Genomic DNA, 27624 nt, shown 5'->3' with positions numbered 1-27624 from the left:
ATAGATAGATAGATAGATAGATAGATAGATAGATAGATAGATAGATAGATAGATAGATAGATAGATAGATAGATAGATAGATAGATAGATAGATTTGTGGCCTTGCCATTATGTAGCCATAGGGCTTCAGAGCCCGTGTTGGGCTTCAATATCAGTGCGTACTCTGCGGACTGATATTTGCAAAAAATCTTACAAAACGATATCTTATCATTTCAAATTTCTACAATATTCAAGTTAGAGCTGCCATCAGCAGCAACGTTGGATCGTCGGTGGAATCACGAAAAGTACACCTACATTTTCACGTTGTACCTGCCCGCTAACAAACCAAAAGGTAATCTGCGTTTGATTTGGCCGAACAAAATCCTCAGTTGAAGTCGGAAAACGTTATAGCTTACTTTGAAAGTATTACAGCGCTGTGAAGCAAAGCAAAAATAAACCTAATTTACAAGAACACATTTTGATAATTAACATACATTCTTCCACTTTTTAAATCCACAGCCTATAGGGACAAAAACTCACTCACCATTACTGAAGCGGGAATGGCCACTTCTGTCATTGTGCAGGAAAGGACGCAATTGCGAAACTGATCCAAGATCGAGAGGTATGTTGTTTGCACAAAACTCCCCCAAATAGAGTTTTTAGCCTATTTCTGCCTTTGCTGTAGCCGCAGCTTCTGTCTTGACGGGAGATACATTCCATGCACAGCACAGGCAACGTGCAGATCTCTAGGAAAGACTTTTGATCCCGGTTGTCACAATCACAAACACAAGCACACACTCCAAACACATACACACGCGTAAAAAAAGGCCGACGGCTTTCCGACGGGCATAGGAATGCAGCAACAGCTGGAAGCAGAAGTGGATAAGGAACAAGGGGAGGGAGTCTCTCTCTCTCTTTCTCTCTCTCTCTCTCTCTCTCTCTCTCTCTCTCTCTCTCTCTCTCATTCACTCACTCACACAAGCTGAGTTTAATGTGCAGGTGTTAACAGACTACAGAAAAGTACACTTGACCTTTCATCAAATGGTTCAAGCCTCTGACAAAGAGAGGGGAGTGAAGGATTAAAAGAAAAAGAGAGAGCGCATTATTTCAGCCTTGGCAGCTGATAAGGATATCTAATGATTTTACAACATGCATGCATGCAGTCTCATTCACTCCTAATACTGAGAGTTTGTCTCTATGAAGAAAAGAAAAAACTTGGGGGATGTTAAACGTGGTAAATGGTTCATATATTAAAAAACATTTAGGCCGAACAATAAAGGAATATAATGGTATTTAGTGAATAACAAGCTTATTATATAAAGTCATATAGATATAGGGATTTATGTTAGGGTTGACCATGAATACCTGTCACTCATATAGTGTGACACTGTAAATATCCAGACTCAAATCCACTACACAAGCAGATCCATCTTGCATAGAAAAGTGATAAAGAACACTGAAGGTTTTCTGGAGGTTAAATTCCTGTTGAGGCATATTTCTCAGCGAAGTAAAGCTATTGTGGCTTTTATTTCCATTATTAATTGCAACAATATAGTTGCATAACCATAAAAAAGCCCATGGCATACCTCATGGATGCAGGTGTAGTAAAGAAAGAAATGTGAACGCCTCTTGTGTGCGCTTAATGGCAAAGAGTCCTTCTTTCCTCTCTGACAAAATATTGCTCGTAGTTCTCTGTGTAAATCCACTTCTAGATAATCTTTATTATTTGATCTACATATCTGGAACTGCAAATGTCTTATAGGCTGCTGTTTGCATAAGCTGTGTGCACCACTTGTAAACTTCAGCTACATGTCCAGTCATGCAGCTCTCTGAAGACATCACGAGGCACAAGAAGATGCCATCAGTTCTCGATCACACAAAAACAGTTTTACTTGGCAGGATTCTCTGCATTCGTTACAGTTCATAACAATGATTGCATGAAGCAACAACAGGAATGATCCAGAGCCATAATAAAACCTAAGTCATGCAGAATTTTGCTGAGGACAGAATGCACGAGGTATTCTTTTGGTTAGAAAACGATAAATATAGAAGTGAAAATGGTCCTCTGGTTTAGACTAAGGTCAAGGAAAGTTTGCTGACACACACACGCACGCACACACAAAAAGTCCATGCTGACATAGGACATTCATGGATCCTAGATTATCTTATCTCTCAGGCACTGAGTGGACCCCTTAATGGATAAACAGGAAGAGAACTTGTTCACCCAGTGTGCTCCACTTTCTCCACTGCTTCCTAGCATTCCACAACACCTGGTATGTATGACACTCTAACTGGCCAAAAGCACACTAAAGAATCGAAAATATCAGGTTTACTTTACATTAAATTAAGTTCATGGACTTTTTAAAACTTTTGTTGGTACCAGCTAATGCATCCATCAGTCCTGAATGAGAAAGAATTTAAAAAGGGAACAGCTAAGACCTTATCTGGGTAATACTGCCTGAAAATTGCTATTCCTTTTAGCTTTCTTTCTTCTCAAGTATTTCCAGAAGCTCTTAAGTGATTATGTTTGCATGGTTGCCTAGAAGCAATGAAAGCTTCTAAGCTTTCCCAGTGATATCATCCCAGAGCATGTGGGTTTCAGAAGGCCACCAAATGTTAGACGGCATTCCCGAATGGATTCCACAATTCTCATGTGACCTCAGGAGGTGCACCAGGAGCACTGGAGCTCTTTGGAAAGTGATCACACTCTCCAAATTTTGACAAAACCTGAATCTGACTTTTTTTTAAAAGTCCGAGCTGTCAGCTGTCATTCAACCCGAACTTCTATAGGCATTAGATACAGTGTCAGATGCATTTTACGTGTGTTTTAGCACTCTAGTCCAGGGGTGTCCAGAGGCCTGAATCCACCTGGCAAAGACTCTGATCCGGCTTACTGGATGTCTTTGGAAAACGCAAAAGAGGGCCTAAACTTTTGGATTTGTAACTGTATATTTAGGAGTAACACCAAGGTAAAAGATAAGCAATTAAATGACAGAAAAGTACCAGGTTTTTCACCATTTACTATAGAAATGTCAGTTTGGGGATTTGGTTTTTAACAGTGGTTTCACAATTAAAAAAAATAAAAAAAACAATCTGTGAATTAATAAGAACTTTCTTTGTTATAATTACAGGACAGGATGGGCAATGAAATACCAGAATTTCTTTGGTAATATTTCTCACAGTTAAGCCCAAAGAGTGATGCTGACAGATTTCTTTATCTTTAGCTGTCTTAATTGAAGCAATTTATGTTATATTAAGATATGTCAGAGATTAAATTTGTAGTTGAACCTCTGTGCACTGACAGAAAGGGGGTGTTTCACTGGTCTGGCCCACTGGAGATCAAAGTTGGCTGTAAGTGTCCTACGATGTGAAATTAGTTTGACATCCCTGCACTAGTCATAGCGGTTTTAAGGAGAAAATTAGCAAACAGGAGTGTATAAGGCTGGTTTTGGTTAAAACACTTCACACCACAGATGTACCAGAGATTTAATGAATGGAAACCCTGATTACTCATAGGTGAAACCACTGCCTTGCACCAGTTTAACACACGTGCCTTGTAACCAGAGAAAATATTTTGGCAACTGAGGTAGATGAAGGAAGTTCTGAACCTGGTAAGAGAGAAATGACATGAGAACATGTGAAGTGGCAGAAATACCACTGCTTAAAGTGGCACAGTTGTAGAACTATCTCAGCTATGGTGCCCAACCAGTTTAGGGGAGCTCTGTGTCAGTATTGTCACCTTACTGGGTAGAGAGCAGCTTCAGAACAGCAGTCTTTATAAACGGCTGGACAGAAAAAGTTAATACTGCAGGATTTTATTAACATCTGAGTGATTACGCTTAGATCGTCTTCTCCTTTGAAACCTGGGAAGCCAACAGGGATACAGTTAAGTGAGAGACTAAGGGGAGAGCAAAAGACAGAACCAATCTAAACAACAGAGGAATGTTCTCAGCTCGAGCTGCTGCTCGAACTGCTGCTCCCTGCTCTCCCACTTGCCTACAATGGTATGTGTAATTACTCCACAATTAAAGTGCCTTTGCTCGTCTGTGTGTGGACCTCGCAGTGCCTGGTGACCACACTCAACCTTGTCAACAATGTGGCCTGGACACACCAGGCTATTTGACATAAGTGAGTCGGTGAGTGACAAAATGAGGACAGGGTTAAAAAGTAAAACAACATTTCCCTTTTAGATGATGATGCCGCTGCAGGAAAAGGCAGCTGTTCTGATCGCTCTCTTGCAACAGGTCCACCTGCTACAATTTTACAATTTCAGCTCTATTTGAACTAAATTCTTCCCTTTTGTTTCAGATCTTTCATGTCATCTACCTTCATTTAAAAGTCTATTTTTGTTACTCCTTCCTTTCTCTTTATATGACATGTCCTCTGCTGTCTCATTTTCTTCGCTTACTCTAGTCTGACCACAAGAATGCAGGGTGACTGTCGTTGCTCTAGTCCACGCATGCATAATAATCACTGGCCCTGACAGGCACACTGTAAATCACACTGATGCACATGCACACTATCAAACAAGCAAAAACATTTAAGACCTCAACAGTTGGCATTTGGTTTCATTTTAAGCATAACAGTTTTTAAATGAACCCTCATCCACATGTTTGCATATACTGTACACAACCATATACTCTTCACTTCCTTTCCAACATACATTTATTGGGAGACTAGTTCTATTTCTGCACATTTAAGCACTGTAAGAGGAAACAGACCAAGGGGGAAAAATACGATAAACATAAAGATATATATAGCTATTTGTGTGTATTTGTATGTGTTTTGTGGGAACTGCGGCGCAATTTCCACCCATAACTGGGCTTTTCCTATGCAGTCCTCCTAAAGGTGCCATAGTCCGCATTGCTTGTTAAATTCAGTAAGTAATGAGAGAGCAGCTGGCTTCTCTTTCATTACATTAAAAAAAAAAAAAAAAAAAAAAGGCATTGCTTAACATATAAATAAAAATACCAAGAAAAAAATTTAAGTATGTCTTTTTTTCCCTCAAGTTCATTTAATTACTGGAAAAAGACCAAGTCTACATTTAACAAGCCAACCCTAACTCACTGGTCCAGTTTCAACAATCATTAGTATGTTGGAAATACAAATGAGTTCCATTGCAATCATATCAAGAATTTCTTTTCACACAGAGTTTATCTTGTAAACAAACAAAGAAGCTATCCTAATCCCTTGCGTGCAGTTCATACAATAGTGGCTAAAATGCCTACAGACAGCATTTTAACATGCAATTCTGTCTCTTATCTTAACTTACAAAGTCAGTAATTTCATAAGACCATTTAAAAATACAAATAAACCAAATTCACATCTGTAATATTGATAAACCATCCAAATGAACTTCCACATAAGCACCTGAGAGGTTAAAAGTCATATAATCATGCAAAGGAAAATGTACAGCAGCTACCAATCTGGTGACCTGCCTGGCAGTCCCATTTAGTAGCAAATATGAGATGTATTTCTAGCTTTCCCTCAAAAGGGAAAGCAGAAAAAGGAATCTGCAGATGCAGCCAGAACTCCAGCATGACACGACTCAGCCTTATGAAGATGGTAAAAAAATGCAGCTGGGCATGCCTGGTTTTCTCTCATCTGAGCTCTCACTTCTTTCCCTCTTTTGGACTGTCTTCATAGAACTGAGGCTAAGAAAGTCATCTACAACTTAAAATCAGACTGAAAGTTAGCTGACGAGCTCCTTAAAAATTGAAAGGCTTTATTTTAAAGGACCCAAGCTCATACAGAGTCCATCCCTGCACATCTTAATGCTGAGTGTCCTTAAGCAAATACACTGAAGCTCTACCAGCAGCACCAGAGCCGTTTGTGAACAATATAAAAAGAGAGGCAGGGAAAATTTGCCACTAGACTCAAAGCCACCATGTCAGTCTTCCTGGTATGAAAACGTGTGTCATCTTGGTTTGCGGTTCTGTTCAGACAACAGCAGGTTATTTAGCTTGATTACAATGTTGGCAAAATCAGTGAGGTCCACAAAGTCCGAGGTGATGATGTTGACTCCGTCCACCCCTGGCCTCTGAGCCTCAACCCAGGACATGATGGTTGGCAGGTTTCTAGAGCCAAAAAGGAAGAAAGTCTGTATCAGCAAGCAAAGCATTACGGCAATTATTGTTGCACCGAACATCCTGCTATTTAAATTTGAATCAAAACCAAATTCATGACCTTGCAAATACACACAAAAAATATCCACTGCCAAGGTTTTGTCTTTTAGTTTTATAGTTATGTCTACAACACTGTCAAAAATCTAATCAGTAGTTCCTTACTTAACTGTTTCTATTTCTGCCAGATTTCATTAAGAGCTGTTGACTGACTTTTGAGATATGTCACAATGTGGGAGAAAGTGGACATATTGGAGAAAGAAAATTAAAGGGACGGACATTTTTGTCCATCTGTCAGGGAGACAGTGCTTTGCCCCCATTCAGAATCAATGCTTTATATATTTTAGTTCCTGGCATAGACACAAACACAGCGATGCTGTAGCCGTATCACTTCTAACACCCTCTGATTCTTCACTATGTTTCAGTCACCAGCAGAACAAAACCAGGAAGTCACATTGTTTATCCAGCAGTGATAAACAATCCCATTTCCTCGGAAGTGCAAAATTAGGCTACCTCCTGTCTCGCCGTAGTGTCTGTTCAGAAGTTTTATACCCTGATATTGGTGCCCAGTGGCAGATGTAAGGGCATAGAGAGTATAATACCCGTACATCAAGTCAAGACTTCCACTGATGATAAAAAAGCCAGATGACAGCAAACAAATAGTGAAAATCATATGCCTTTGCTTACGAAGAATACAATCTCTTAAGAGTTATGAAAAGTTTTGATTTATGCTTTGTGCACTGTTTTTCCCCCCGATTCAGTCAATATAATGATAGATGCAAAACATGTTCTTATAACTTACTGTGTTACAGGATGTGCTCTAAGATCTGCAGTGTTTCTTGCAATGTAGTTTTTCAATATTTTTAATTCAATTCAATTCAATTTTATTTATATAGCGCCAAATCACAACATAAGTCGCCTCAAGGTGCTTCATTTTTAGAATTTCTTCTTTTTCTGGCCTTTTAAGGCATGTGCAAAGCCAGCGTTTGACTTTGTTCCATGCATTTCATTAGCACCATTAACTCTACTGACCTCTACTGGCCACAAACTATAATAAATGAATGAAGATGAGCAGTAGAGGAAGCAGTTATTCTTGAGATTTTTTTCAGAGTTGTTATGTTAAAACTGTCATACAAATATGATCCATGATTCCCTCTACACCATCCAATCGCAGTCACGGACCTCTCCACCAGGTAGCTGCGCAGGCCCCAGAGCAACCCCTTAGCCACAGTGTTGACAGTGGGAGTGAGGATGGCCTGGGATACATGGAAGGAACCCTGCTTGTCTCTTTCCTTCAGCGTAGTTTCCAGGAACTAGAAGGCAGAAATTTGAATGAATAAATCTCATGTGAAGAGAATGCATTTAAATATCTTTAGTTAGAAAAAGAACAAAATGGAGACCGCAAGAGATAAAACACGATTATTATTTTCTAACCTCTATGAGCTTGATGGGCTCAGTGGTGTTTGCCCAGGGAGCAGGGATCTTGTTGCCAGGCCACATGACAGGAACGCCTTGGGCTGAAGGATGATGGTAGAACACAATCACCTGTCAAGAGAAAAAATAAATAAAAGTTGGTGATCAGATGTCTGCAGACAAAAAGACTTCAGGCGAGTTCTGTGATCCATTTTGCAGTGCAAAACATAAAGTACCCAAAAATATCCCCCCCCCAAACCAATGACCCTAGCATGGTGAAACACCTGACCTCAAAGTTAGTGAATGATTACAGATAACTGAGCATTCATGGTGGTATCTGCATGTTTCACCCTTACTGGAGATTTAATATTCAGCAGGAAATCTATGTTGTAGCTACGTCATAACCACAAACCCCTCTGAAGCCCTATGCCATGGCCTACGAGGTAACCTCTGCACCTCCCTAGAAACATAAGTACACGTTGGGTCGACACAGTCCACAACTACGACCACAACAATGAGCTGGGAGTGAGCAGGTAAAAAAGTCCCAGCATTTTGGGGTTTTTGTTTCTATCAGCCGTATTCAAAACACTGGGACAGGACCACAAGGTAACACAATTCACCAAACACAAGCACAAACACCAGCAACGATGTGCGCCACTGATGTGTCTACAAAGAGTCCTCGCAGAAGTCTAAATCTGGGCTTATGTGTAACTGGAAAAATATCTGACCAGAACAGTCTTCATCCACAGTGACAGAAGAAAAGTCAGAAGAAGTTTGAGTTGTGGGTTTCTCATAATGCCAAAAAAGAGTGAGGAGGAAAGCTGCCCTTTTCACCTACAAACTGTGCACTTTGTGCTCTACTCTCACTGTCTGCCCTGCACTTCATCTCCTCGTTCTTTGCCAACTAAGCCAGTTACAGATTAGGGTCATGGGAACAGGAATGATAGTATCTGAACATAAACATGCACTGACTGTAGTAATGTAATGCAGATGCAGAAGTACTCACACCTTAGCTGGAGGTAAGAATATGAAAGAGTAATATCGGAGACACCAAAAGACAAAGAAAAATTGAAACATTTTTAGCTACAAAAATCTGGAAGGATAAATGTAGGTTAGTTTATGAAACAAGTGCTAATAGGATGATACTTGCCACTAATTCTTGCCCTGGAAAATCACAGTTGGAAGGGATTACCTGTGCACAGAGGTCACGCTAACACTACTCGCTACACGAACACCTGTCTATTCCTTTTACTTGTAGGTGTACACCACATTTCAAAGGTTTGTGGAAGTCACTTAATATGTGCTTTTTATAAATATCAAACTGATTAGAGATAGGGCACCCTGGTGGTTAGCACTGTTGCCTCACACCAAGAAGCTCCTGTTCAAATCCAGCATCTGGTCACAAACTTTGGAGTTTTTATGCTCTCACCATGTCTGAGTGGGTTCTCTCCAGTTAGTGGGTTTAGGTTAATTGGTAACTCTAAATTACACATACCCACCTCCCTGTGATAGTTATGCAACAGTTCCAACCAGGGTGTACCCCTGTTGGAGTCAGAACAACATGTGTGCTTATTACTTGGAGCATCTCACCATGAGTCCAAGTTTTGAGGAAATGGATCAAAAAGATGAAAATCTGTGAAATGTGGTAAAAGTGAAGGTGCTGGAGGACTGCTTGGAGTCACGTGACTTAAGGAGATCATGAAAAAAAAACTATCACTCCATTTTGCAATACCTTGCCATAGCCTGTGACACCACGTACTTGGAACCACTTTCCTCCTCCAAAAGGCCAATGACCCAGATATAACTCCAAATTGCAAGAACTATTTAAGGAATAAGTTAGCTGACTGTCTGCACAGTGAATGAATCTCAGCCCTGCTGAGCTGTCATGGGTGCAAAGAAAAATAGCCAAAAGAAAAGTACATGAAACCAGTCCCACTAGTGGCAGCGCCCTAATAAGGTGTAGGCTGAAATGTTCCCAGATGACTTCTGTGAAGGCCAAAAGCCTGCAAGGCTATGATTTCTAAAGATGGGAGATTATTGGAAAAAGCAAAGCTCAGTTTTTTGTTTTTTAAATTGTTGTGACTTATTTCTGTTCACTCTGCCACTCATATAATGAATACAAGTATGATATTTCATGAAAACATTTGACAGATACATTTACCTGTTGCTACATACAACAAGCACACAAACATTTTTGCAATAAAGGCCGTCAGTACTGATGCAGTCTGATCGCACCTGGTATTTCTTCTCCCAGAGATAGTCCAGAGTGACGTTCTCCACCGTACAGTTATTGCACAGTTTGCTGCCAAATACTTCTTGGAGCATGCTGATGAGGTAAACGTGGTGCTCTGCCTCCATTGCATAGTAATGGTTAAAGTCCAGGAACACCACCTACATAAATTAAACATCAAACATAATCAGTTAGTAGTGTAAATGTAGCTCATTTATTTACATGTTTTATGTTTAGAAATTTTTAAAATGTGCTTCTCACCTCTTTCCTGTGTCTGCCCAGGAAGGAGCTGATTTCTAACAGGCCATCCCTCACCTTTGTGAGAAAACAGGGTGAAGAGTCAGAGATCAGGATACAATTTTACAAATCTTAAAGTCTCTCAGTCATGAACTGATGCAGAAAGGCTACTGGTTTTTTTAAAAGTCAGCATATTAGAACGCCAAAGAGCAGCTTAAATATTTTAGTGAGTGCGGCACTGCAAAACTCCACCAAAATATTTCACAAAATAAAGGTTAATAGAGTCAAATATCAACCTGTATACAGTTACAGCTGCTAATGCCACTGACATCAAAAAATCTTGAATATGCATTTCTTTATTAAATATTCTTCAGTCACATGGTCAAGTTATGACAGAATCTTTAATCAAAGAGTTCCTCGTGTAGGGAAAAGAATCACCCATCTTTATAGCTAAACGCTACCCTCTGATCCTTGCTTAAGGTCATCTCTGCCCACTATTAGCAACATCAACTGCAACACAGTACTAGAAGAAAACAGTTACTGTTCATACTGGGAGAAAATGAAAGCTTGTATTCAAATGTCATTTTAGCATTCTAGGACTGGAGCTGGCACAAAAGCATTCAGCACAGAAGGAAAATATCAGATTGTGACAGATTAAAATGAAAAATGTAACACATAAAAGTAAATGAGGGAGACCAGCTCAACAGTCACAATAACAACCCAAAACGGCAGTAAAAGTTTACTCCTCCGCACACCTTGTGTCCAAAGAGGCCATGAATGAAGTAGATTTCATTTCCAGGCTCGCCTGGTTTTGCGGACACCCTGAGGTCAAAGTAGCGAATTCCTGCATCCAGCTGCTCCTTAAAAGTCAGGTTCTGGCGACACAGACCACATCACATTATACATAATAAGAAGCTGAGAAACACAGACACTAGACTGTAAAACACAGATCTGAAAAATGTATAATTTAGGCTAATTTGTGTGTGTGTGTGTGTGTGTGTGTGTGTGTGTGTGTGTGTGTGTGTGTGTGTGTGTGTGTGTGTATTGCAGTGATTTTGAGTCCAGTACCTGTGTCATGGACCACCTCACCATGACTTTCTTGGCTAAGACACTGAACATGGTAGCCAGATACTTAACATAAACCTTTTGATCGGGGCCCACGGGAGCATGCACATCCACCCAAAAAGTGAAAGAGTCGTGAGAGCCTGGAAAAAAGAGGGAGAGCTGCTGCTGGTGATGGAAAATTAAAAATTGAAATCGAAATCAAACAAGAAATCAAGGTGAAAAAAAGAGAGGATTCCGTCTGCATCAGTAGGTGATGAAGGAATCAGCAGTGTTTTCCCCCTGTTATGCTGGGCGTGAGGGTGGGGTTAGGTCTATTTTTAGTCAACATTACCACAGTACATTTTCCTTCTTCCGTTGACTAAATATCTTTACGCTTTGTGGACTCACCTGGCACCGCTAGATGTTTGAGGGGCATGGCACTGAGCTTGGAGGGGAGCGAACCCATCCAGTCGGCATGGACATTGCCGATCCCCGCAGGTCTGGTCTTCATATCGGGAGCCGCCTGTCAGCAATAACTCCCTCAAGAGACTGCTCTCTGGTACTGATGCACTCCTGGTGAAGGATTTCCATGCGCTCCCACCATGTAAAATCTACCATAGGTCATCTTGGACTGTCACGATCGATTTTGCGCTGCTTCGATACGCATGATTTCAAGTCCAACCGGTTTCGTTGCCGAGTATCTGGGAGGAAAACTGTACCTCGTTGTTGTCGGCTGGACTCCAACCGGCAAACCGGCATGCCTTGACAAAGCCAGCGGGCAGCTAACGATCGCCGCAATCCTCTTAGGGTGAAATCCCTCCTCCCCTCCCGGCAGGTTGAACACACTACCGCACTAGGCAAACCATGACATTTAGGACGGGTAGAATGCCACTAAGGCACTAATTAGCTCACTGATCACGTGACTGACCAGGTGACAAATTACATAAGTAACACTTGTAGTCTACTTCAATATTAAAAACCATTTTATTAATTTCTTTGTACGGATGAACTTGTTAGTTATGTAATTTGTTTTTTTATTATTAGAATATTATTTCCTACACAATAAACACTGAATAAACATTTTTAAACAACCGGTGACATTTTTGTTCCGCTAATGTGAGCTGTAGGCTATGTACATGCCATACGAAGTAGATTTGTACTATCTATGTACACTATGTATCTATGTCACTCTACAATCATACAGCGTCATCTACTGGTGCAGTCCTCGAATTGCGACCAAGTCGTGTTTTTTTCTCCTTATTCGAAAGAACATTCGTGTTTTGATAAAGTAGAATAAAATAAAGAAATAAATAATAAACATCTTGCGTATAGCTCTCACTTTAGTTATCTATTTCTAATTCAAAATATTTTACATTAAAAAGAGTCCACATTGAACAGGCATCCCTAAGTTACGCTAGAAATGTTAGCCTATTTGAATACAGGCTATTAACGCCATACCTCTCAAAGGACAACAAAGCCCATAAAGCATTGCGGGCGCCGTCTCCACACTTGGCAGCTACAAGAAGCGTCGCGGTTGTGTGTACGTTTCCATGGGGAGAAATTACGCTCACACGCACGCGCTCACCTTGTAACAGCTACGTTCGTTTTATCTGAAGCTATCAGCAGGACAGCAGCCGAGGAAGGGACTAACGACCCTACATGGTGAGTTTAAAAGTGAGGGGAAAAAAGAAGAAGGGACACACAAGAAAGAGTCTGCACTAAATGGTCGAGGAACTGTACTGTTAAGTCTGATATGTCAGCAACAAATGTCAACTCACCTTCTTTTCCCGATAAAATAGCCTGCTTAATATTTTTACATTAAGCAGTCTTAGCTTATATAGCTTTAGCTTTAGAGTAAAGGTAGTTGATTCGTTTCATGGAAAGACTGCTGGGGTTGAATGCGTGTGATAGCTGTTAGTTAACCAAAAGTTAAGAATTATGTGAGTAGAAGTATTGGTTTCTTTAACACTGCCTGTAGACGTGAGTTTTTAATATCGTCGACCTTGATTAGCTTTCTAATGTCACGTGGCCTGGATACATCTTAATTCCCTTTAAATCCCTTCACAACAGATCGCCATATGCGACTGAACCCTCCCCTTGTTTTGTTGCTTATTTTTACTCAGTGACAAAATGTGACATTACAGTGTCATATTTTGAAGGTCTTAGTTGTATCATATATTAATATTTTTTGTAATGATTAATATGTTACACTGGTTGCATAATGACTCCTTGAGGAAAAGTCAAATGGCCAGAGCAATTGTTTTCCAGTGTAATTAATTAGGGAGTCCCTATCGCACTAGCTATATAAAACTCTGTGTGCTTATCTCACAGCTTATTTTTCAAGCCACATTCTACAGAAAACATGTGTGATTATGATCCAGCTGCGCAAACTTGCAACCTACAAAAGAAGATAGCTGTGCGTTATTTCCGTGAAGAACACGCAGCTTGTTAGTTTCATTAAAGTACGCTGCTTAGCACACCTATTAGACCACCACCTGCTAATTTCTAAAATGGTTTTTTATGTTTCTATAATGGTTAATCCACTATTACAGAAACATCATTAAAGCACACACACTTTAATTAAAATGATCATTTTAATTCTAAATTATAATGATTGTCATTATTCATTCATTTTCAATTTACTGTTTTACAGAAAAACAGGGTGAAATAGCAAAGCACATTATTATTTTTTGAGTAAGATGCCATTTACAATTACAGTTATTTACTTGCATTCATGAAGAGAAAAATTTGTTTTTAGCTTTTGTGTTATGTATGATTAATCTCTGACTTCTCAGAGAAGTCCAGTATGCAGCTAAAATATGTTATATGTTATTTGCCTAATAAATAACAATTTTATTTTTAGGTTTTGGACAGATTTCTAAAATATTTTTGTGTTTACTTTGTTTTCTTGATGAAATGACAGGTCGTCTAATAAATTTGTTAGGCACTGTATATTAGTTGTAATTGTAAGTTTTTTGGGAGGTCTATATGGCTGAATGTACATCAGGCCAGTGATTACGATGGCCTATGGCGTCATTCAAATCCTCTTGCCAGGCAGGGTGCTTGGGCAAAGGTAGTGGATACCGGTAAGCATGATGGTGATGTAACATCCTATTTACATCCCTGTTGGCCTAATCTGACTAGGGTTGGCTTTGTCATCTCCCTTGGGTGGTCATGTTGAAGCCTCTAGTGTGACACACACCTAATCCTACCACTGAGGGAAAAACAAGAAGTGGTCTTAGCATGTCTTTGTTTTCGCATTGTTTAAAAATCCTGGTCGACAGAGTTTTTTGGCATGCTATTGGATTTATGTGATCTTTTGTGTTTGCGGTTGTATTTATTGCTGACAATTTTTCATGTTTTTCTGTCTCCTGGCTGTTAGTTCAACTGCGTGACCGAGATCCCTACCTTTTTACATGGATCAGTTACTGCAAAATGAGCTTTAAACTCCCAGGATTGGTTGACAAAGACAAACATTGGCCAAACTACGATCTTTTCTTTTGGGAAAAAAGAAGTGAATTCTGGCTGATGAAACAAAGACTGAACAATACTTGAAGGAAGAAGAAGGATATTTGATTGATGAATCGGCTGTGTTTTTCTACAGCCCATCTCACACAATAATAAAGTTAGCTGATAAAGAGGCTGATGAAACTGTTTTGAGTAATGATGAATCGCTACACCACCCTGAAGCAGCTGGGTGATGGCACCTATGGCAGTGTGATGATGGGAAGAAGCAATGAGTCTGGAGAGCTTGTAGCCATCAAAAGGTGAGGATGTTGCTCATTCTTTAATTTTTTGGTTGTCTCTCCCTATTCAGCCTTTATAACATATTAATATAATATTAATATTATGGGATTTATTGTTGTGGTGTCATGCAGCCCTATATTATGTACATATTTGATCAGCAATGAGTCTTAATAATGTCAAAATAAAATCACAATCTTGTTTGCACTATAGTAGATATATAATTAATGCTAACGTAGATCCCCTATTGCTACCAAAGAGCCTTTATACTCACAAAACATAGTGAAAAATCACATTTCTATCAAGTGTTTGTGTATCTGTTAAAGTTTTTACATGTAGATGTTGATTTTTTATTACTTTTTTTTTTTTCAAATTTGTGATGCAGAAAGAAATTGTTCCCTTTGAAATCAAAATATGACTGTTTTCCTTTTACGTCACAGCCTTTTTCTTTGTTGTTCTCTTTAATGTTTGTTGTGACACTACGAAACAGATGTGCTGTAAAGCTAGAAACCCCTGACCTGCCATCACCAGGACAAACAAACTACATTGCTTTGTTTCAGCAACATAGCAGCAGTGTTCAATAATAGATGCGAAACTGGGGACGTGTGTCCACTGGTTGATCATTTGGTTACCATGCAAGACAATACATGTGGTGACGGTGAAAGAGAGTGAAAGTAGAGGGGTGTGTCAGGTTGCTGACATTGTGGATAGATATCGGCTCATTCTGTAACTCTTATGTAATTCCAGAAGAAAGGACAAGTAATGTTGATCAGAGAACCCAAGCGTATAACAGCAGGTGTGTTGTTTTAAACAAACACACATTGGATAACAGTGAAAAAGCAGAGTAGGTCATCAGAATCAGAATATGTTTTCATTTTAATTTAAGTACAGAAAAATCTTGATTAGAATATTTATCACATTACATTCATCAATTTTCCAAGTTACTGATGGAGATGCACAGAGGAGTCTTGTAAATGCTGTAATAAGTAATAATAATGTTTATTAATAGATATGGCCTGAAAAGATTACATATGTGATGATCTGATAATAAGATGTATACATTCCTTAATGGTCTTCCATAGAATGAAGAGGAAGTTTTATTCATGGGAGGAATGTATGAACCTAAGAGAAGTAAAGGTAAGCATGGTAATATTAATACACCTGTTTGAAGCACCTTATAACAGCATTACTCGCAGACCACTGTTGCATAGATTGACCAATAGATAGATATGTTCACGCAAATGTAAATTGTCAAAATGTATAAGAGTACAATGGAAAATTAAAAGGTGGCATTCCACTACTACATTGATAATGCATTAAGAAAATCATTGATTCTGGCCACTTGAGGTATAGCGCCTTCAAAAAAGTGCTAGAAGCATTCCTCAGAGATTTTGGTCCATATTGACATGATAGTGTCACAGATCATGCAGTCTGGCTTTTCACATATGACCAATAATGCCCAGAGAACTGCCAAATATTTCCTCTTTCTGACCTTTCTCTGTAAACTCTGTAGATGGCTATATGGGAACCCCCCGGAGATGAACACTTTCTGAAATACTCAGATCAATCCATCTGGCACCAACAACCATGCCACGTTCAAAGTCACTTAAATCACCTTTCTTCCCCATTCTGATGCTCAGTCTGAACTTCAGCATTGAGTTCCTGCTATGGGACTGGCTGATTAGGTATTTGTGTTAACTATAGGCTGAACAAGTTTACCTTATAAAGTGAGCTGTGTTGAGTATAAATCAACATCTAATAGAAGCCAGGCTTACACACTTAAATGAAGCCAAGGAAGAGCAATTCTTGTTATAACCATGCACCAGTGGAAGTTGCTACACTTCATCAATTAGTACATTAACTATTTTGATATCTGTATTAAAAGTGTTCTTGTTATATACGAAAATTTTCGCATTACATGAGACAGTTTTTCTTATCTTTCCAAACATGCGTCACCCCAGTCGCTGAAGAAGCTGAACCACGCGAACGTGGTGAAACTAAAAGAGGTTATTAGAGAGAATGACCATCTCTACTTTGTCTTTGAGTACATGAAGGAGAACTTGTACCAGCTTATGAAGGACAGGTAAGAGAAGAAAAATCATGTTTCACAATACAAATGTTTGAAGAATTTGTTTAACACAGTTGTGTAGTGTCATTGCCAATTGGCCCACACACTGATTAACACCAGATTGATCTGATAGGCTCTAATGGTTGTTATTTAAGTCTGTCAATATCATCCTCTAAAAGCTTTGTAAGTCCTCTATATCAGGCTCTCTCTTGCAAACAGCTGCCACCTTCTCTGGGAGATGCCCTGATGTTTTTGCTAGTGTGAAAACCTCCTACAGTGCAAACTTGAGGTTTTTTATTTGCAAAAGCAAATAAGTCAAAAAGACATTTAATGTTTTAAAGCTGCTCAGATTTGTGGTCAAATATATTTATTTTACCGATTACTGTATAATGTAAGAAAGAATGGTGTTAATGTTATGTTGCTTTCATTAACTGGCTCATGGGAGGTATATCGATTTTATGTTTACAGAAAAAAATTGTTCCCTGAGTCAGTGATAAGAAACATAAGCTTTCAGATTTTGCAAGGCCTGTCGTTTATTCACAAACATGGTAGGTGTACTGTGTTTTCTTCATGACCTGAAAGCGTACGAGAGTGTGGGTTCATACTGCAAGATTCACTGACCATTTCAACTGTCAAAGGCATGTCAATATTTAAGAATCTCGCAAGCAAACAAGGCCATCATACATTAAATTATTTCAATCAACGATCAAAAACTCTTGTAGTATGTGAACCCTCCATAAATGCCTTGCTTCAACACTTGTTTTACTTACTGGTCTGTATCACTGCTGTGTAAAGAATGGATGTATGGATGACTTATTCTATGCATGCACACTAAAAAGCACTCTAAACATTTGACTCTGATTTTTTTTAATCAGGCATGGTGTGATCAGCTAAACAAAAGAAAAAGACCTTGGTCATACAAACCTTTGCATGTTTTAATGTGCACATGTGCTTCCATATATCCAAAATGCAGACTTTTCCACTTTTCTTTCTCTTAACACTTTGATTTCTCTTCTCTTCCATCTTTCCTTCCTTTTCTATCTGTTTGCTGTTAGAGAGAATAAAATGTTCTCAGAGAATGAAATTAGAAACATCATGTTTCAAGTGCTGTCTGGGTTGGCTTTTGTACATAAACATGGTAAGAAGCTTTCCTTGGTCATCCTTTTACTCATTCAACAGTAGATTAACCTGTAGTTTGTCAGTTTGGGTGTATGTGATATTTAAAAAGTCTTGTGGCCCTTGGGTAGACCAAAAGTATTATATTGCACATGCATGTGTGTGTGCTATGTTCTCTATTGCTAAAAGGTATGTCCTTGTATTTTCTTAGTTGTTTTCTGTAGCAGCGCAGTCCAAAATGTATTTTATTATGACATCAAACTTTATAACTCCTTCAGCTACACTTGATTAATCAAGAGTCATTTGGTTTTGTTTTACTTAAATGGGTGTCAGTGTAAATCACATTTGGATTATATGCCATTGTTGCTACTGCATTTAAAATCTTCCATCATAGGAAAATATTTTGCATCAGCAGAGTACATTTTTAGTAACATGACATGGACTGCCTTTTTTTTCAACATCTGCACGAGTAATTTTAATATTTAATGTTACTCCAAATTACACTGTTAGTGTGTGACAGCTGCCGTACTGAAGCACTGTAGCCCTGGTACTTGTATATTTAAAATGATGATGTTGAAATACATTGAGCTCTGAATACAAATGCCTGTTAATGTTACAGGTGAGGCAAACATTCACCCATTCACAAGTAGTTCTGTCTGAATTATGAATAACATTTTTATGTATTAGATTTAGAATACCAGGAAATAGTGCCAGTCTGTTGTCATGATTTGAGTGGAGTCTATTAATGTAGCTAAAAGTTTGATATAAACCTTTGTACAGGTTTCTTCCATCGAGACATGAAGCCAGAGAATTTGTTGTGCATGGGTCCAGAACTGGTCAAAATAGCAGATTTTGGACTGGCCAGAGAGATCCGCTCCAAACCTCCCTACACAGACTATGTATCAACGAGATGGTGAGAGGAATTTCCACACAGTGGTACACTTTTAAGATAGAAAAGAAAGCACTGGTTAGAGTGAGCTAAGCTAAAGTTAGCATGATGGTTTTTATGCTTTTTTCATTGGACCATATGGCCATGTATTTTTACACTGACTTTTACAAGCTGTTTATCTAACTGCTCTTGACTGTCTGTCAAGGTACCGAGCTCCAGAGGTCCTGCTCAGGTCATCTACCTACAGCTCTCCCATTGACTTGTGGGCTGTGGGCTGCATCATGGCCGAATTGTACACACTCAGACCTCTTTTCCCTGGGAACAGTGAAGTAGACGAGATATTTAAGATCTGCCAAGTCCTGGGCACCGTCAAAAAGGTGAGACCAAGGTGAAAGGAGAGAGGTGAGAATGCTTGAGCGCAGTCGGTGAGCTTATTTCATGTGTTCAATCATTAATACTCTAAACTTATCAAGTGCTGAATTTAACTGAAACATTATTCCTAAAGATGAAATATCTATACTTAGTGTAGTTAAATCACATTAGAATAAATAATATGCAAGCCTACTTAGTTCTCTAAGGTCTAAAGAGTTTTAAGTGTGGTTCATGCTGAACAAATTGACACTTGATTAAAAAGGCTTTCCAACACCATCACTATTAACTCTGTTTGCAACCTGCTATAACCTGGCCAGGAGATTAGTCTGTGACATCAGCCACAATTCACAATACGGTTCAGTTTTATTTACGTGGTGTTGGCTCATAACAGCCGCCACCTCAAGGTATCTGACGAGGTAAAAACCTTGCCTCAGACTTTTGCTATTTTAAACTATTAACATTTAAAAAGACAAAATAAAAATGTTCAGAACAGCCTTTACACAGCTGAATAATGATAATATGTAATCAACTGATTGTGTCCTCCATTAGACCGACTGGCCAGAAGGTCACCAGCTAGCAACTGCCATGAACTTTCGATTTCCTCAATGTGTGCCGACCCACCTGAAGACCCTTATTCCAAATGCCAGCAATGAGGCTATTATCCTGATGAAGGACCTGCTGCACTGGGACCCCAAAAAAAGGCCCACTGCTGCACAGGTAGGCATGTAAAGTTTTACTCCAGGCTTAATTTGTTCTCTTTAACAAAGACCCTTTTTAGCCTGTTGTTTAAAATTAATCTGTAACCTGTTCTCAAAGAAGCAGTTTCCATTGCAGTCAACACTCATCACTTCATGCAGATTATCTGTATTTTCACTGCAGGGATTTCACTGTTAATCCTAAACATTTTAAATAGTCTCTAAGCCATACTTCATTCTCAGTTCTGCTGCAAAACATTTTTCCTCTCTGCATATGTGCATACACATTATGAACATTATATGCCCATCATATTGTTGACTGTAATTTACACTCCAGAGAGAAAGTTAGGCCTAACACCGTTAGAGGGAGTGACAAAGCTTTTCCATTTCTACCTAAACAGCTCCCAGGTGGGTGGTTCTGTTCAGATGCACAGATGCACATCTAATTTTAGCTCATTCAGCTCTTGTCTGATTCAGATGGTGGAAAACTGTAATTGCTGAATAAAATACACCCTATGGTACACAGGGGTGTTTCTAAAATGCCCTGGGATTTAGGTTTGGTGTGCATGTTTTCTGTATTGTGCATGAAAACCATCCCTGCAAGTTTAAATGACTCAAGTTACACAATGATGTGCTTTATTTTGTTGTTTTTTTAAGTACAGACTGTGTATTATTCTTGTTTCTAGGGATATTCTTTCAGTGTAATTGAATATCCTCAGATTATTCAGAATAATAATATGTGTTCCTTCCTCTCCTTTGCTAGGCCTTGCGCTATCCTTACTTCCAGGTGGGTCAGGTCTTGGGGCCACGCCCTCAGAGCCAGGAGGTCAAGAAAGTCCAGAACAGGCCGCTTGCTCAAAAACAGGCCTCTGAGTACAAAGTTGAACTGCAGCAGTCTTCCTCTGAGTCTAAAGCCTCCACAACCTCCTCCAGAAACCATCAACAGCCTCTGCAGCAGATCCCCTTACCCCAGGCTGAGAGTAAACCTGGAGGCTTCAGCCATGCAGTGAGTAGCTTTATTGAGTCAGATTAAATAGTTGCAAAAAAAGTTTTTAAAATAAAGTAGTCAGTTTGGATTAAGTGAGTACTCTGAAAGAGCAGAAGTTCTGGTGCAGATGCAGTGGTTGAAAGTAGAACTTAATTCAGCAAGACTCATTGCCCAAACGTGACATTACTATGTTGTGCAGAAGGCGCTGGGCAGTGAGAACAATGCTGGTGGCGTCGGGACGGGTGTGCTGAAGAGCGGTCGCCGTCGCTGGGGCCAGACAGTGGCCAAGAGCTCAGACAGCTGGGAGGAATCTGATCGTTCAGAAACATCCGCCTCCAACTCCAAGAAACCCAGCCTGGTGAATACAGAGGAGGAGAAGAGCCCCAAGGACCAATGTCCACCGTAAGCTTAAGAAGAGTGGAAACTTTGCTTGGTGAAGCATTTGCTATGCTATGTGCTGCTATACTATGTGCTTCAGTTTATAAATTACAGTATATATGTAAATAAATATGCAATATTGAATACATTTCATATTTATCATACATTCCACAACATCCACATTTATATTCAGAACTTACTGTAATGCCTTGTTTTCAGACACCAGGAGCAGAAACCTCTATACTCCTTCAGTACCGTTACCAAGCTACCAAACAATGTAAAGACTGGCCAAATGGACTCTAATCTTCCAGGATCTGCGGCCCGCCAACACTATCTCAGCCAGTCTAGATACTTGCCTGGTAAGACTAATATGTAGTCTTATCTGTATTGTTTAAAATAGGTCATTGCTTCTCTGGTTACAAATAAATAAATAAAAGTTTTCTTTTTTTTTTTTATCGTGGTTTGAATTATTATTATAAAATCCAATTGCTTGCATTTTAATCAGTTTTGTGAAAATAGCACTTTCTGAGGGCTAAATTTTTAATCTTGTAATTTTGTTGGCTTTAAGGCTTGATCAGCAAGAATCAGACCTCCTCTGGAGAAAAGGAGCTGACTGGCATGACACTGCGGGACCTGTGGGAGAACTCCTCAAACACTGTAAATAAACCACTTGGTCCTATTGGGGGAGGATTATCTGTCACCAGAGCCAATGCAGGTAAAGACTGATGATGTCTAATGCAGCAGTGTTAAGAGGTTTGGCATAGTGCACAGTGGACGTGACTCAAGTTTCCAGATTTCAGTAACACATTGAAGCAGCCCGACAGCGTGTAAATTTTTATGTAATGTACGAAGGCAGAAAAATACAAACACATACAAAAAATATAATATTCAAGCATTGGGTTTGACAACAGACAACAAACCTGCTCACTCAGTGGATTAAATAATGACTACACCATGACTTGCTCTGGAAACCTGGCGGCTGTCAAATTCACCTTGTGTTACATAATACGACGGTGTCCTCTTTCTTATACTAAGGTTCTAAGTGCTGCTGATGAAGCTAATATCACCTGGTCATTAGTTATGATAAAGAGTTAGTGAGCCTAGGCATGTGCGACTTTGGAGACCTAGGACACCATAAATCAATTGTCATGTAGGCAGGCACACAGTATGCGTCCCTCGTCTTCTCTCTCTGCTGCTGTCTCTTCCTGTTACCTCGTCTCTACCTCTCCATTGCTTATTCATGAGATTAAGACTGTAGGTATAAGATCAAGTGTTCCCTAAATGGCCTGCAGCTGTAGACCCCTCCCCCATCCATTCTCCCAGCACTGTTTGTTTTAGTGCTGCTCGCCTGTTCTGCATGAAAATGTGTTATTTAGCATGAAAAGTTTTTTTTCTTTTTTTTTCTTTTGAAAAAGCAAAAATGCTTTCAGTTTCCCTTCTTCGCCTTTACTTTATTGTTTGTCTTTTCTCCTTTCTCTCTGATCCCATGGATCTCCTCCAACTCTACTTTTTTTGGGCCATGTGATTAGAAGATACTGCTGCAAAGTGTTTGGATAGCCCACCAGACAAAACTGTGGTCAAAGAAAGAATACTGCAGAAAATTGATCTCTCCAAAGGTATTTAAGTGAAACTGGGTTTTTTGTTGTTGTTTTGTTTTCATTTGATTTTTTTTTTGCTGTATTTCGCAGCCTTATTAGTTATTTGGAGTGCAACCTTTCTGAAGGCGGTATATAGAATAGCTTGAGGATAAAATCAAATAAACCAACAACCAGGGTGGTGGCTGATGCTGTAGCAAGTTTCAGATATTCAAACAGCCACTTTGCATGTGAAAGAAACCGGCCTCTTAAAGCTCTGCGTGAAACTAGGGTGTAAACATGCAGGTTAACATGAGAACGAAGAACTCCAGTTGCTTAACAGAAGATAAATGATACTACAACCACAACATCTTAAGGGAACAATGAAGCTTTTGAGTAATTATGGAGATAAAAATCTCTGACTGGTGGTGGAGAGACTCGATGGTGTTCTTTGAAATGTTGAATGACAATCAATCGACCCTATTCCTCCGCTTGTGCCCCTCATGGGTATGCGGTGGTTCCAGTATGTCACGCGTGTTCACACATAAAGTTAGTGGTCTTAAGCCACCTGTGAGAAGATCTGTGTTTTCAAGATCAGTTTTTTTTTAAATGTTGCATTTTAGCAAATAAATACTGGTTTAATAAATGCTGGTTGGACATCTGGGGTGTGCAATAATAAGAAATTTCAGACCTTTGGTTGAATTCTGTATTTATTTTCTTAAAGGGAACTTTGTGAGCACCAAGTACAACCTCTCTGGTGGTTACATCTCTTCATTTCAAAAGAAAGAGGTTGGCTCAGTGGGACAGAGAATCCAGCTTGCCCCCTTGGCTGGCCAGCATGCAAGTAAATAACTCTTTTTTTCTATATAAACCCAACAAAATAACTTGTGAGACCTTTAGCCAGGTACTTTTAATCATTTATGTTGCTCTGAGAGAACAAAAAATCACTCTTTCCCACGTGTCTGAGAGGTTGCTCTGTTTCTCTAATCATAAACATTAATTCTGGTATTATAGTTGAACTATTCTGTTGTATGATCGTCCTGTACTCTTTTCTAATTTCCTCTGTTTAAACCTGCATCACATTTACTGGGAGTATGTTTCCTTTCTTTCTCCCTTTTCTTCACTTTTAGTAAATCTTTCTTCTTCTCCTGATAACATAAAAGACAACCCAAAATCTGCAAAACTCAAGCCCATATCCAACTCATCATTAAAAGAAACTGGTGAAGGTATTGCCATTTTCAAATAGTTGCTGTGTTGTTTTTTTTTTTTAAAGCATCACTTATAAAGACGCTGGTGATTAAGAGAGACATTTTTTTTCTCTAGAATATGAAGCCTGGAAGAGGAGGACAGACAGCTCTCAGATGAAGGGCAGCACCTATTCATCAGCACTGGGAAAAAACTCCGGAAACCTCCTGACCAGAGCTCCTGCTGTGCAGCCCGTCCATGGGAGGGTCGACTGGACATCCAAATATGGCGGAAACCGGTAGTTTGGGGGAGCACATGCTACAACTACTACCGCTTGTTAGTCTTTGGCGAGCAATTGAATCCTGAGCAGGCTGCTTAACTATGCTTAGGCTCAGATATCAAGGTCGACATCCCAAGTTCTTTGTTATGTTTATACAAGTAGCACCAAACTGTATGTGCATTGAATCTCTGTGTTCTGGAGATGATGGTTGCCATGATGCTTAACCAGGACCGGTATTGTCCTCAAGACAATCCCACTGCATCCTTCAGATACAGTGGGAGCCAATTTCATTGTCATTGTTTGGATTTTTTCTTCTTTCTTTTTTTAAAGTAGGACTCCAGCACAGCAATTCAACTTTTTTTTTTTAACTTTAGATTTTTTTTTCTCTAGTTTCATATAACAAAATGTCTTTAATGAATGGTTCCTGTAATGTTATATCCTCTCTGCTTTTATTCAGCATGTAGTAGGTGACACAAAAAATCCAGAGTGTCATAAAAACACAGCAGACTCTGAAAACTGTAAGGGAACTGCAAACCTCTTTGTAATATATCAATGAGTAAGCTGAATTTTTTAAAACTTTTTTTTTAACAAATAAACAAGTTCAAAGGTGCATTCACTGAAAAAAGACAACTATTTACTATATAAACAAGAGGGTACATTTATTTCATAAATCTACACTTTTTTTTAAACAAAAGGACATGATTCTGGGCATAAATGGCAAATGCTGAGAGGGTGCTTCTGAAAAGAGCCACAGGAGCTGATGGGAACTGATATTTCAACATATTAACTTCATCAGGACTGTACAGGTTTCTGGAGCAACGCCAAGCTAAGCTTCCCCACCATCAGAGCACTGAAACAAAAGGATTACATTAGACCTCATTCAAAGAGCCAAAGTATACAGTAAAAAAGAATACAGATTACTGGAAGGGGGGGAATAAAATCCTCTGTAAAATGTGGCTTTCTTGGCTACAATGTAATATATAAATAGAAGTGAGGACAAAATTATTAGTGCCTCGATGATATTAAACGTTTTTGTGATAATTTTTTTTGTAAATGGAGCAAGGGATTTATTAACATAGCATTTCTAAATATACTAGCCTTCTTTAGAAACCATAAATTATTTCTATTAGCACACAATAACAGAATTATTTCAGAAAAAAATAAAAGTTACCAGGTCAATATTAATGCTCCCCCTGACAACTGACATGTGCAATGACATGCTTTAACTCTGTAATGCTCAAAGACTGGAAAAATATCAAGTTAAAACTGAAGGTTGTCTTTTTATTTACACAGTATAAAAACTTCCAACGGTTTGAGCGGTCACTTGAGAGAGCATCGTACCAAAAACAAAAGAAATCAGTTTAAACTTGCAAAAAAAAAAAGAAAAGAAAAAAAAGTTGTTAATGCTCAAAAAGTAGGCGACGGATACACAAAGTTATCAAATGTCAAGAACTGGCATGAGAAATCTCATCAAGAAATTCAGAAAGAGCCACACAAGGCAGAACAAGCCTGGCAGAGGTAGGAAGCGAACGATTTCAAAGACTCTGGGAAGAAAACTAGCAAGCTGTATCTAAAGACCCCCAGAACAACTGCTGAGACACAAGTGAATGACTCAAACAAGTCTGAAATTATGGTCTTAAAGAGGACAATCGGTAGAACCCTGGTTTCGGACTAAGAAATATTTATAATAATCAAAATATTATAAATAATAATATAAAAATAGAAATAATAATCGTTTGGCCATGGTAGTTTTTGTTTTTTGTGAAATAATTTTGTTTCTGTGTGCAAAGTAAGTAAAATAATATTCCAAAATCAAACTAAGATATTTGGAATAATACTGTCCTCATCTGTGGTACTTGATAACAAGTAATGGCTGATTGGACTTATACCAGACCTTGCTACAGCCATCAGACCAGCTGGCATGAACTTCCTCGATCCATAAAACCGCTTCCCCATGATACCAGTCAGTGCTCCTGATGCAGCTGGCAGACAGCAGGAGACGGAAAAGGTTAGTGAAGGCACTTGCAATGAAGACATTAGATATTCAGAAACCGTTTACTTACATGCAGAACATACAGCTGCTGTGTGCAGTTTAGTATGTGGGTCCACATACTAAACATTTTGAGTGTATTTTTTTGGTCATAAGGCATAATAGAGTTATTCAATTAACATTCAAGACTGCGGCTTAAATGGCACAGCAGTGTTCAAACTTTACAGCTTTTTCTGACATGATGTTTTTCATAAGCTGAGGAAAGAAAAAAAAAAGTTTACTAACCTAGTGACACCCAAACATTTTTAGGATCATTTGAGACCTGGTAAGCTCCAAAACCTGCAAAGCCCCCAAACAGCAGCCCAGCAGCTAGGGAGGGAACACTGCCTGACAGAACAAACATACAGGAGGTCAGAACCTAGGAAAATATAAACCAACGAGACAACAGCACCAATAGTAACACTTGCTGTTACAGAAATGTGATTATTTAACTTAAGTATTTTAGGTAACACATACCTGCTTTCACGTAACCAATGACTCCTCCAGATGCTACAAGCGTGGCGTATCCATATCCTACCCAATCCACAGTCATGTTGGACACCTGTCAGGACCACAGCGTGAAGTTATGAGAGTCAACAAACACATTATTGGCGTTGCACATCGATTATTCAATTAAAACCTCCTCCTGATGTGAATCTAATTTGACCTACTGGTGTAAAAATACTTAAGGAGCTGTCCGAGTCCTGCAACACAGAGCTGTCACTGAGCATTAACGGAACCAAGAGAAAAAGTGAAAACATTGTAGGAATGTTCCCGCTGTCACACACCGCAGCCGTAGTTTGTCAGCTTTTGATCAGAAGTCGTTAAAGAAAAAAGGGGCGTGTGTGTGTCTGGCTTAGTAGATAAGCCAGACTGCTTTACTGAGCCTTAGCACAAACTAGCATCACTGCTGCACCACACACTCAGAAGTTACACAATATCGCCGAAACCACTGTTAACAGTCACCCCGTAAACTTTGAAAGTAGATTAAATCTTAAGCAGCACTCTAAAACACTGACACTGTCGACTATGGAAGCTGAATTAAAATAACAATCCGACTTACAACCTTAGTCGTTCAGTTTGTCCTCTGTCTGTCACTGACATAAACAGTGTGGTACCTACCAACTGCAGCTTGTTCTCCACCGAGCACAATTTATTGCTGCACTGTACGTTATGCGCTCGCGGATGCCGCATGCGTAGGCTTACAGTTCTGAGCAGATCTCTTTATGTTGTGAAACACATACGGCTGCGCATAATAATAATAATAATAATAATAATAAT

The 27624-nt window shown here is 39.2% G+C and overlaps 4 protein-coding genes across 15 annotated transcripts in view; 1 reads left to right on the top strand and 3 right to left on the bottom strand.

Annotated features, from left to right (window-relative positions):
* phldb2b (pleckstrin homology-like domain, family B, member 2b) overlaps positions 1–839 on the bottom strand; it is a 36394-nt gene extending 35555 nt beyond the window's left edge. For all 5 annotated transcript variants that reach the window (XM_005722448.1, XM_005722451.1, XM_005722449.1 and 2 more), the window contains exon 1: positions 524–839. In XM_005722448.1, coding sequence (XP_005722505.1) covers positions 524–556 — 33 coding nt within the window. In that variant the 5' untranslated portion in view covers positions 557–839. The remainder of the gene's footprint in view (positions 1–523) is intronic.
* Positions 840–4951: 4112 nt separating this feature from the next.
* plcxd2 (phosphatidylinositol-specific phospholipase C, X domain containing 2) lies at positions 4952–12567 on the bottom strand. Its single transcript, XM_005722442.2, has 9 exons — positions 12484–12567; positions 11434–11878; positions 11050–11186; positions 10737–10856; positions 10006–10059; positions 9750–9905; positions 7536–7646; positions 7284–7414; positions 4952–6056 (listed from the first exon to the last, which is right to left on the bottom strand). The coding sequence occupies exons 2-9, from the start codon at positions 11534–11536 to the stop codon at positions 5897–5899; spliced, it is 972 nt and encodes a 323-aa protein (XP_005722499.1). The 5' UTR covers positions 11537–11878; positions 12484–12567; the 3' UTR covers positions 4952–5896.
* A 26-nt stretch (positions 12568–12593) lies between these two features.
* On the top strand, positions 12594–24662 carry mak (male germ cell-associated kinase). 6 transcript variants are annotated; one of them, XM_005722447.2, is made up of 16 exons: positions 12595–12687; positions 14408–14792; positions 15852–15906; positions 16731–16852; positions 17893–17975; positions 18734–18866; positions 19048–19219; positions 19764–19931; positions 20673–20915; positions 21097–21299; positions 21495–21634; positions 21844–21990; positions 22805–22891; positions 23574–23693; positions 23980–24075; positions 24173–24662. In XM_005722447.2, the coding sequence occupies exons 2-16, from the start codon at positions 14689–14691 to the stop codon at positions 24334–24336; spliced, it is 2037 nt and encodes a 678-aa protein (XP_005722504.2). In that variant the 5' UTR covers positions 12595–12687; positions 14408–14688; the 3' UTR covers positions 24337–24662. The 6 variants fall into 6 exon arrangements, with proteins under 6 accessions (XP_013771151.1, XP_005722504.2, XP_013771149.1 ...); XM_013915696.1 differs by lacking the exon at positions 12595–12687 and adding an exon at positions 15517–15565 and having other exon boundaries at positions 14734–14792; XM_013915695.1 differs by lacking the exon at positions 23980–24075.
* A 285-nt stretch (positions 24663–24947) lies between these two features.
* tmem14ca (transmembrane protein 14Ca) lies at positions 24948–27550 on the bottom strand. 3 transcript variants are annotated; one of them, XM_005722439.1, is made up of 5 exons: positions 27466–27550; positions 26821–26905; positions 26590–26691; positions 26209–26296; positions 24948–25164 (listed from the first exon to the last, which is right to left on the bottom strand). In XM_005722439.1, the coding sequence occupies exons 1-5, from the start codon at positions 27535–27537 to the stop codon at positions 25107–25109; spliced, it is 405 nt and encodes a 134-aa protein (XP_005722496.1). In that variant the 5' UTR covers positions 27538–27550; the 3' UTR covers positions 24948–25106. The 3 variants fall into 3 exon arrangements, with proteins under 3 accessions (XP_005722496.1, XP_005722497.1, XP_005722495.1); XM_005722440.2 differs by having other exon boundaries at positions 27410–27487; XM_005722438.2 differs by lacking the exon at positions 27466–27550 and adding an exon at positions 27015–27372.
* Between the last annotated feature and the right edge of the window lie 74 nt (positions 27551–27624).

This window comes from Pundamilia nyererei, unplaced genomic scaffold, assembly GCF_000239375.1.
Source record: "Pundamilia nyererei isolate P.nyererei 1_Seehausen unplaced genomic scaffold, PunNye1.0 scaffold00007, whole genome shotgun sequence".
In the NCBI taxonomy this organism is placed as follows: domain Eukaryota; kingdom Metazoa; phylum Chordata; class Actinopteri; order Cichliformes; family Cichlidae; genus Pundamilia; species Pundamilia nyererei.
This window is presented reverse-complemented; position numbering and strand designations above follow the sequence as displayed.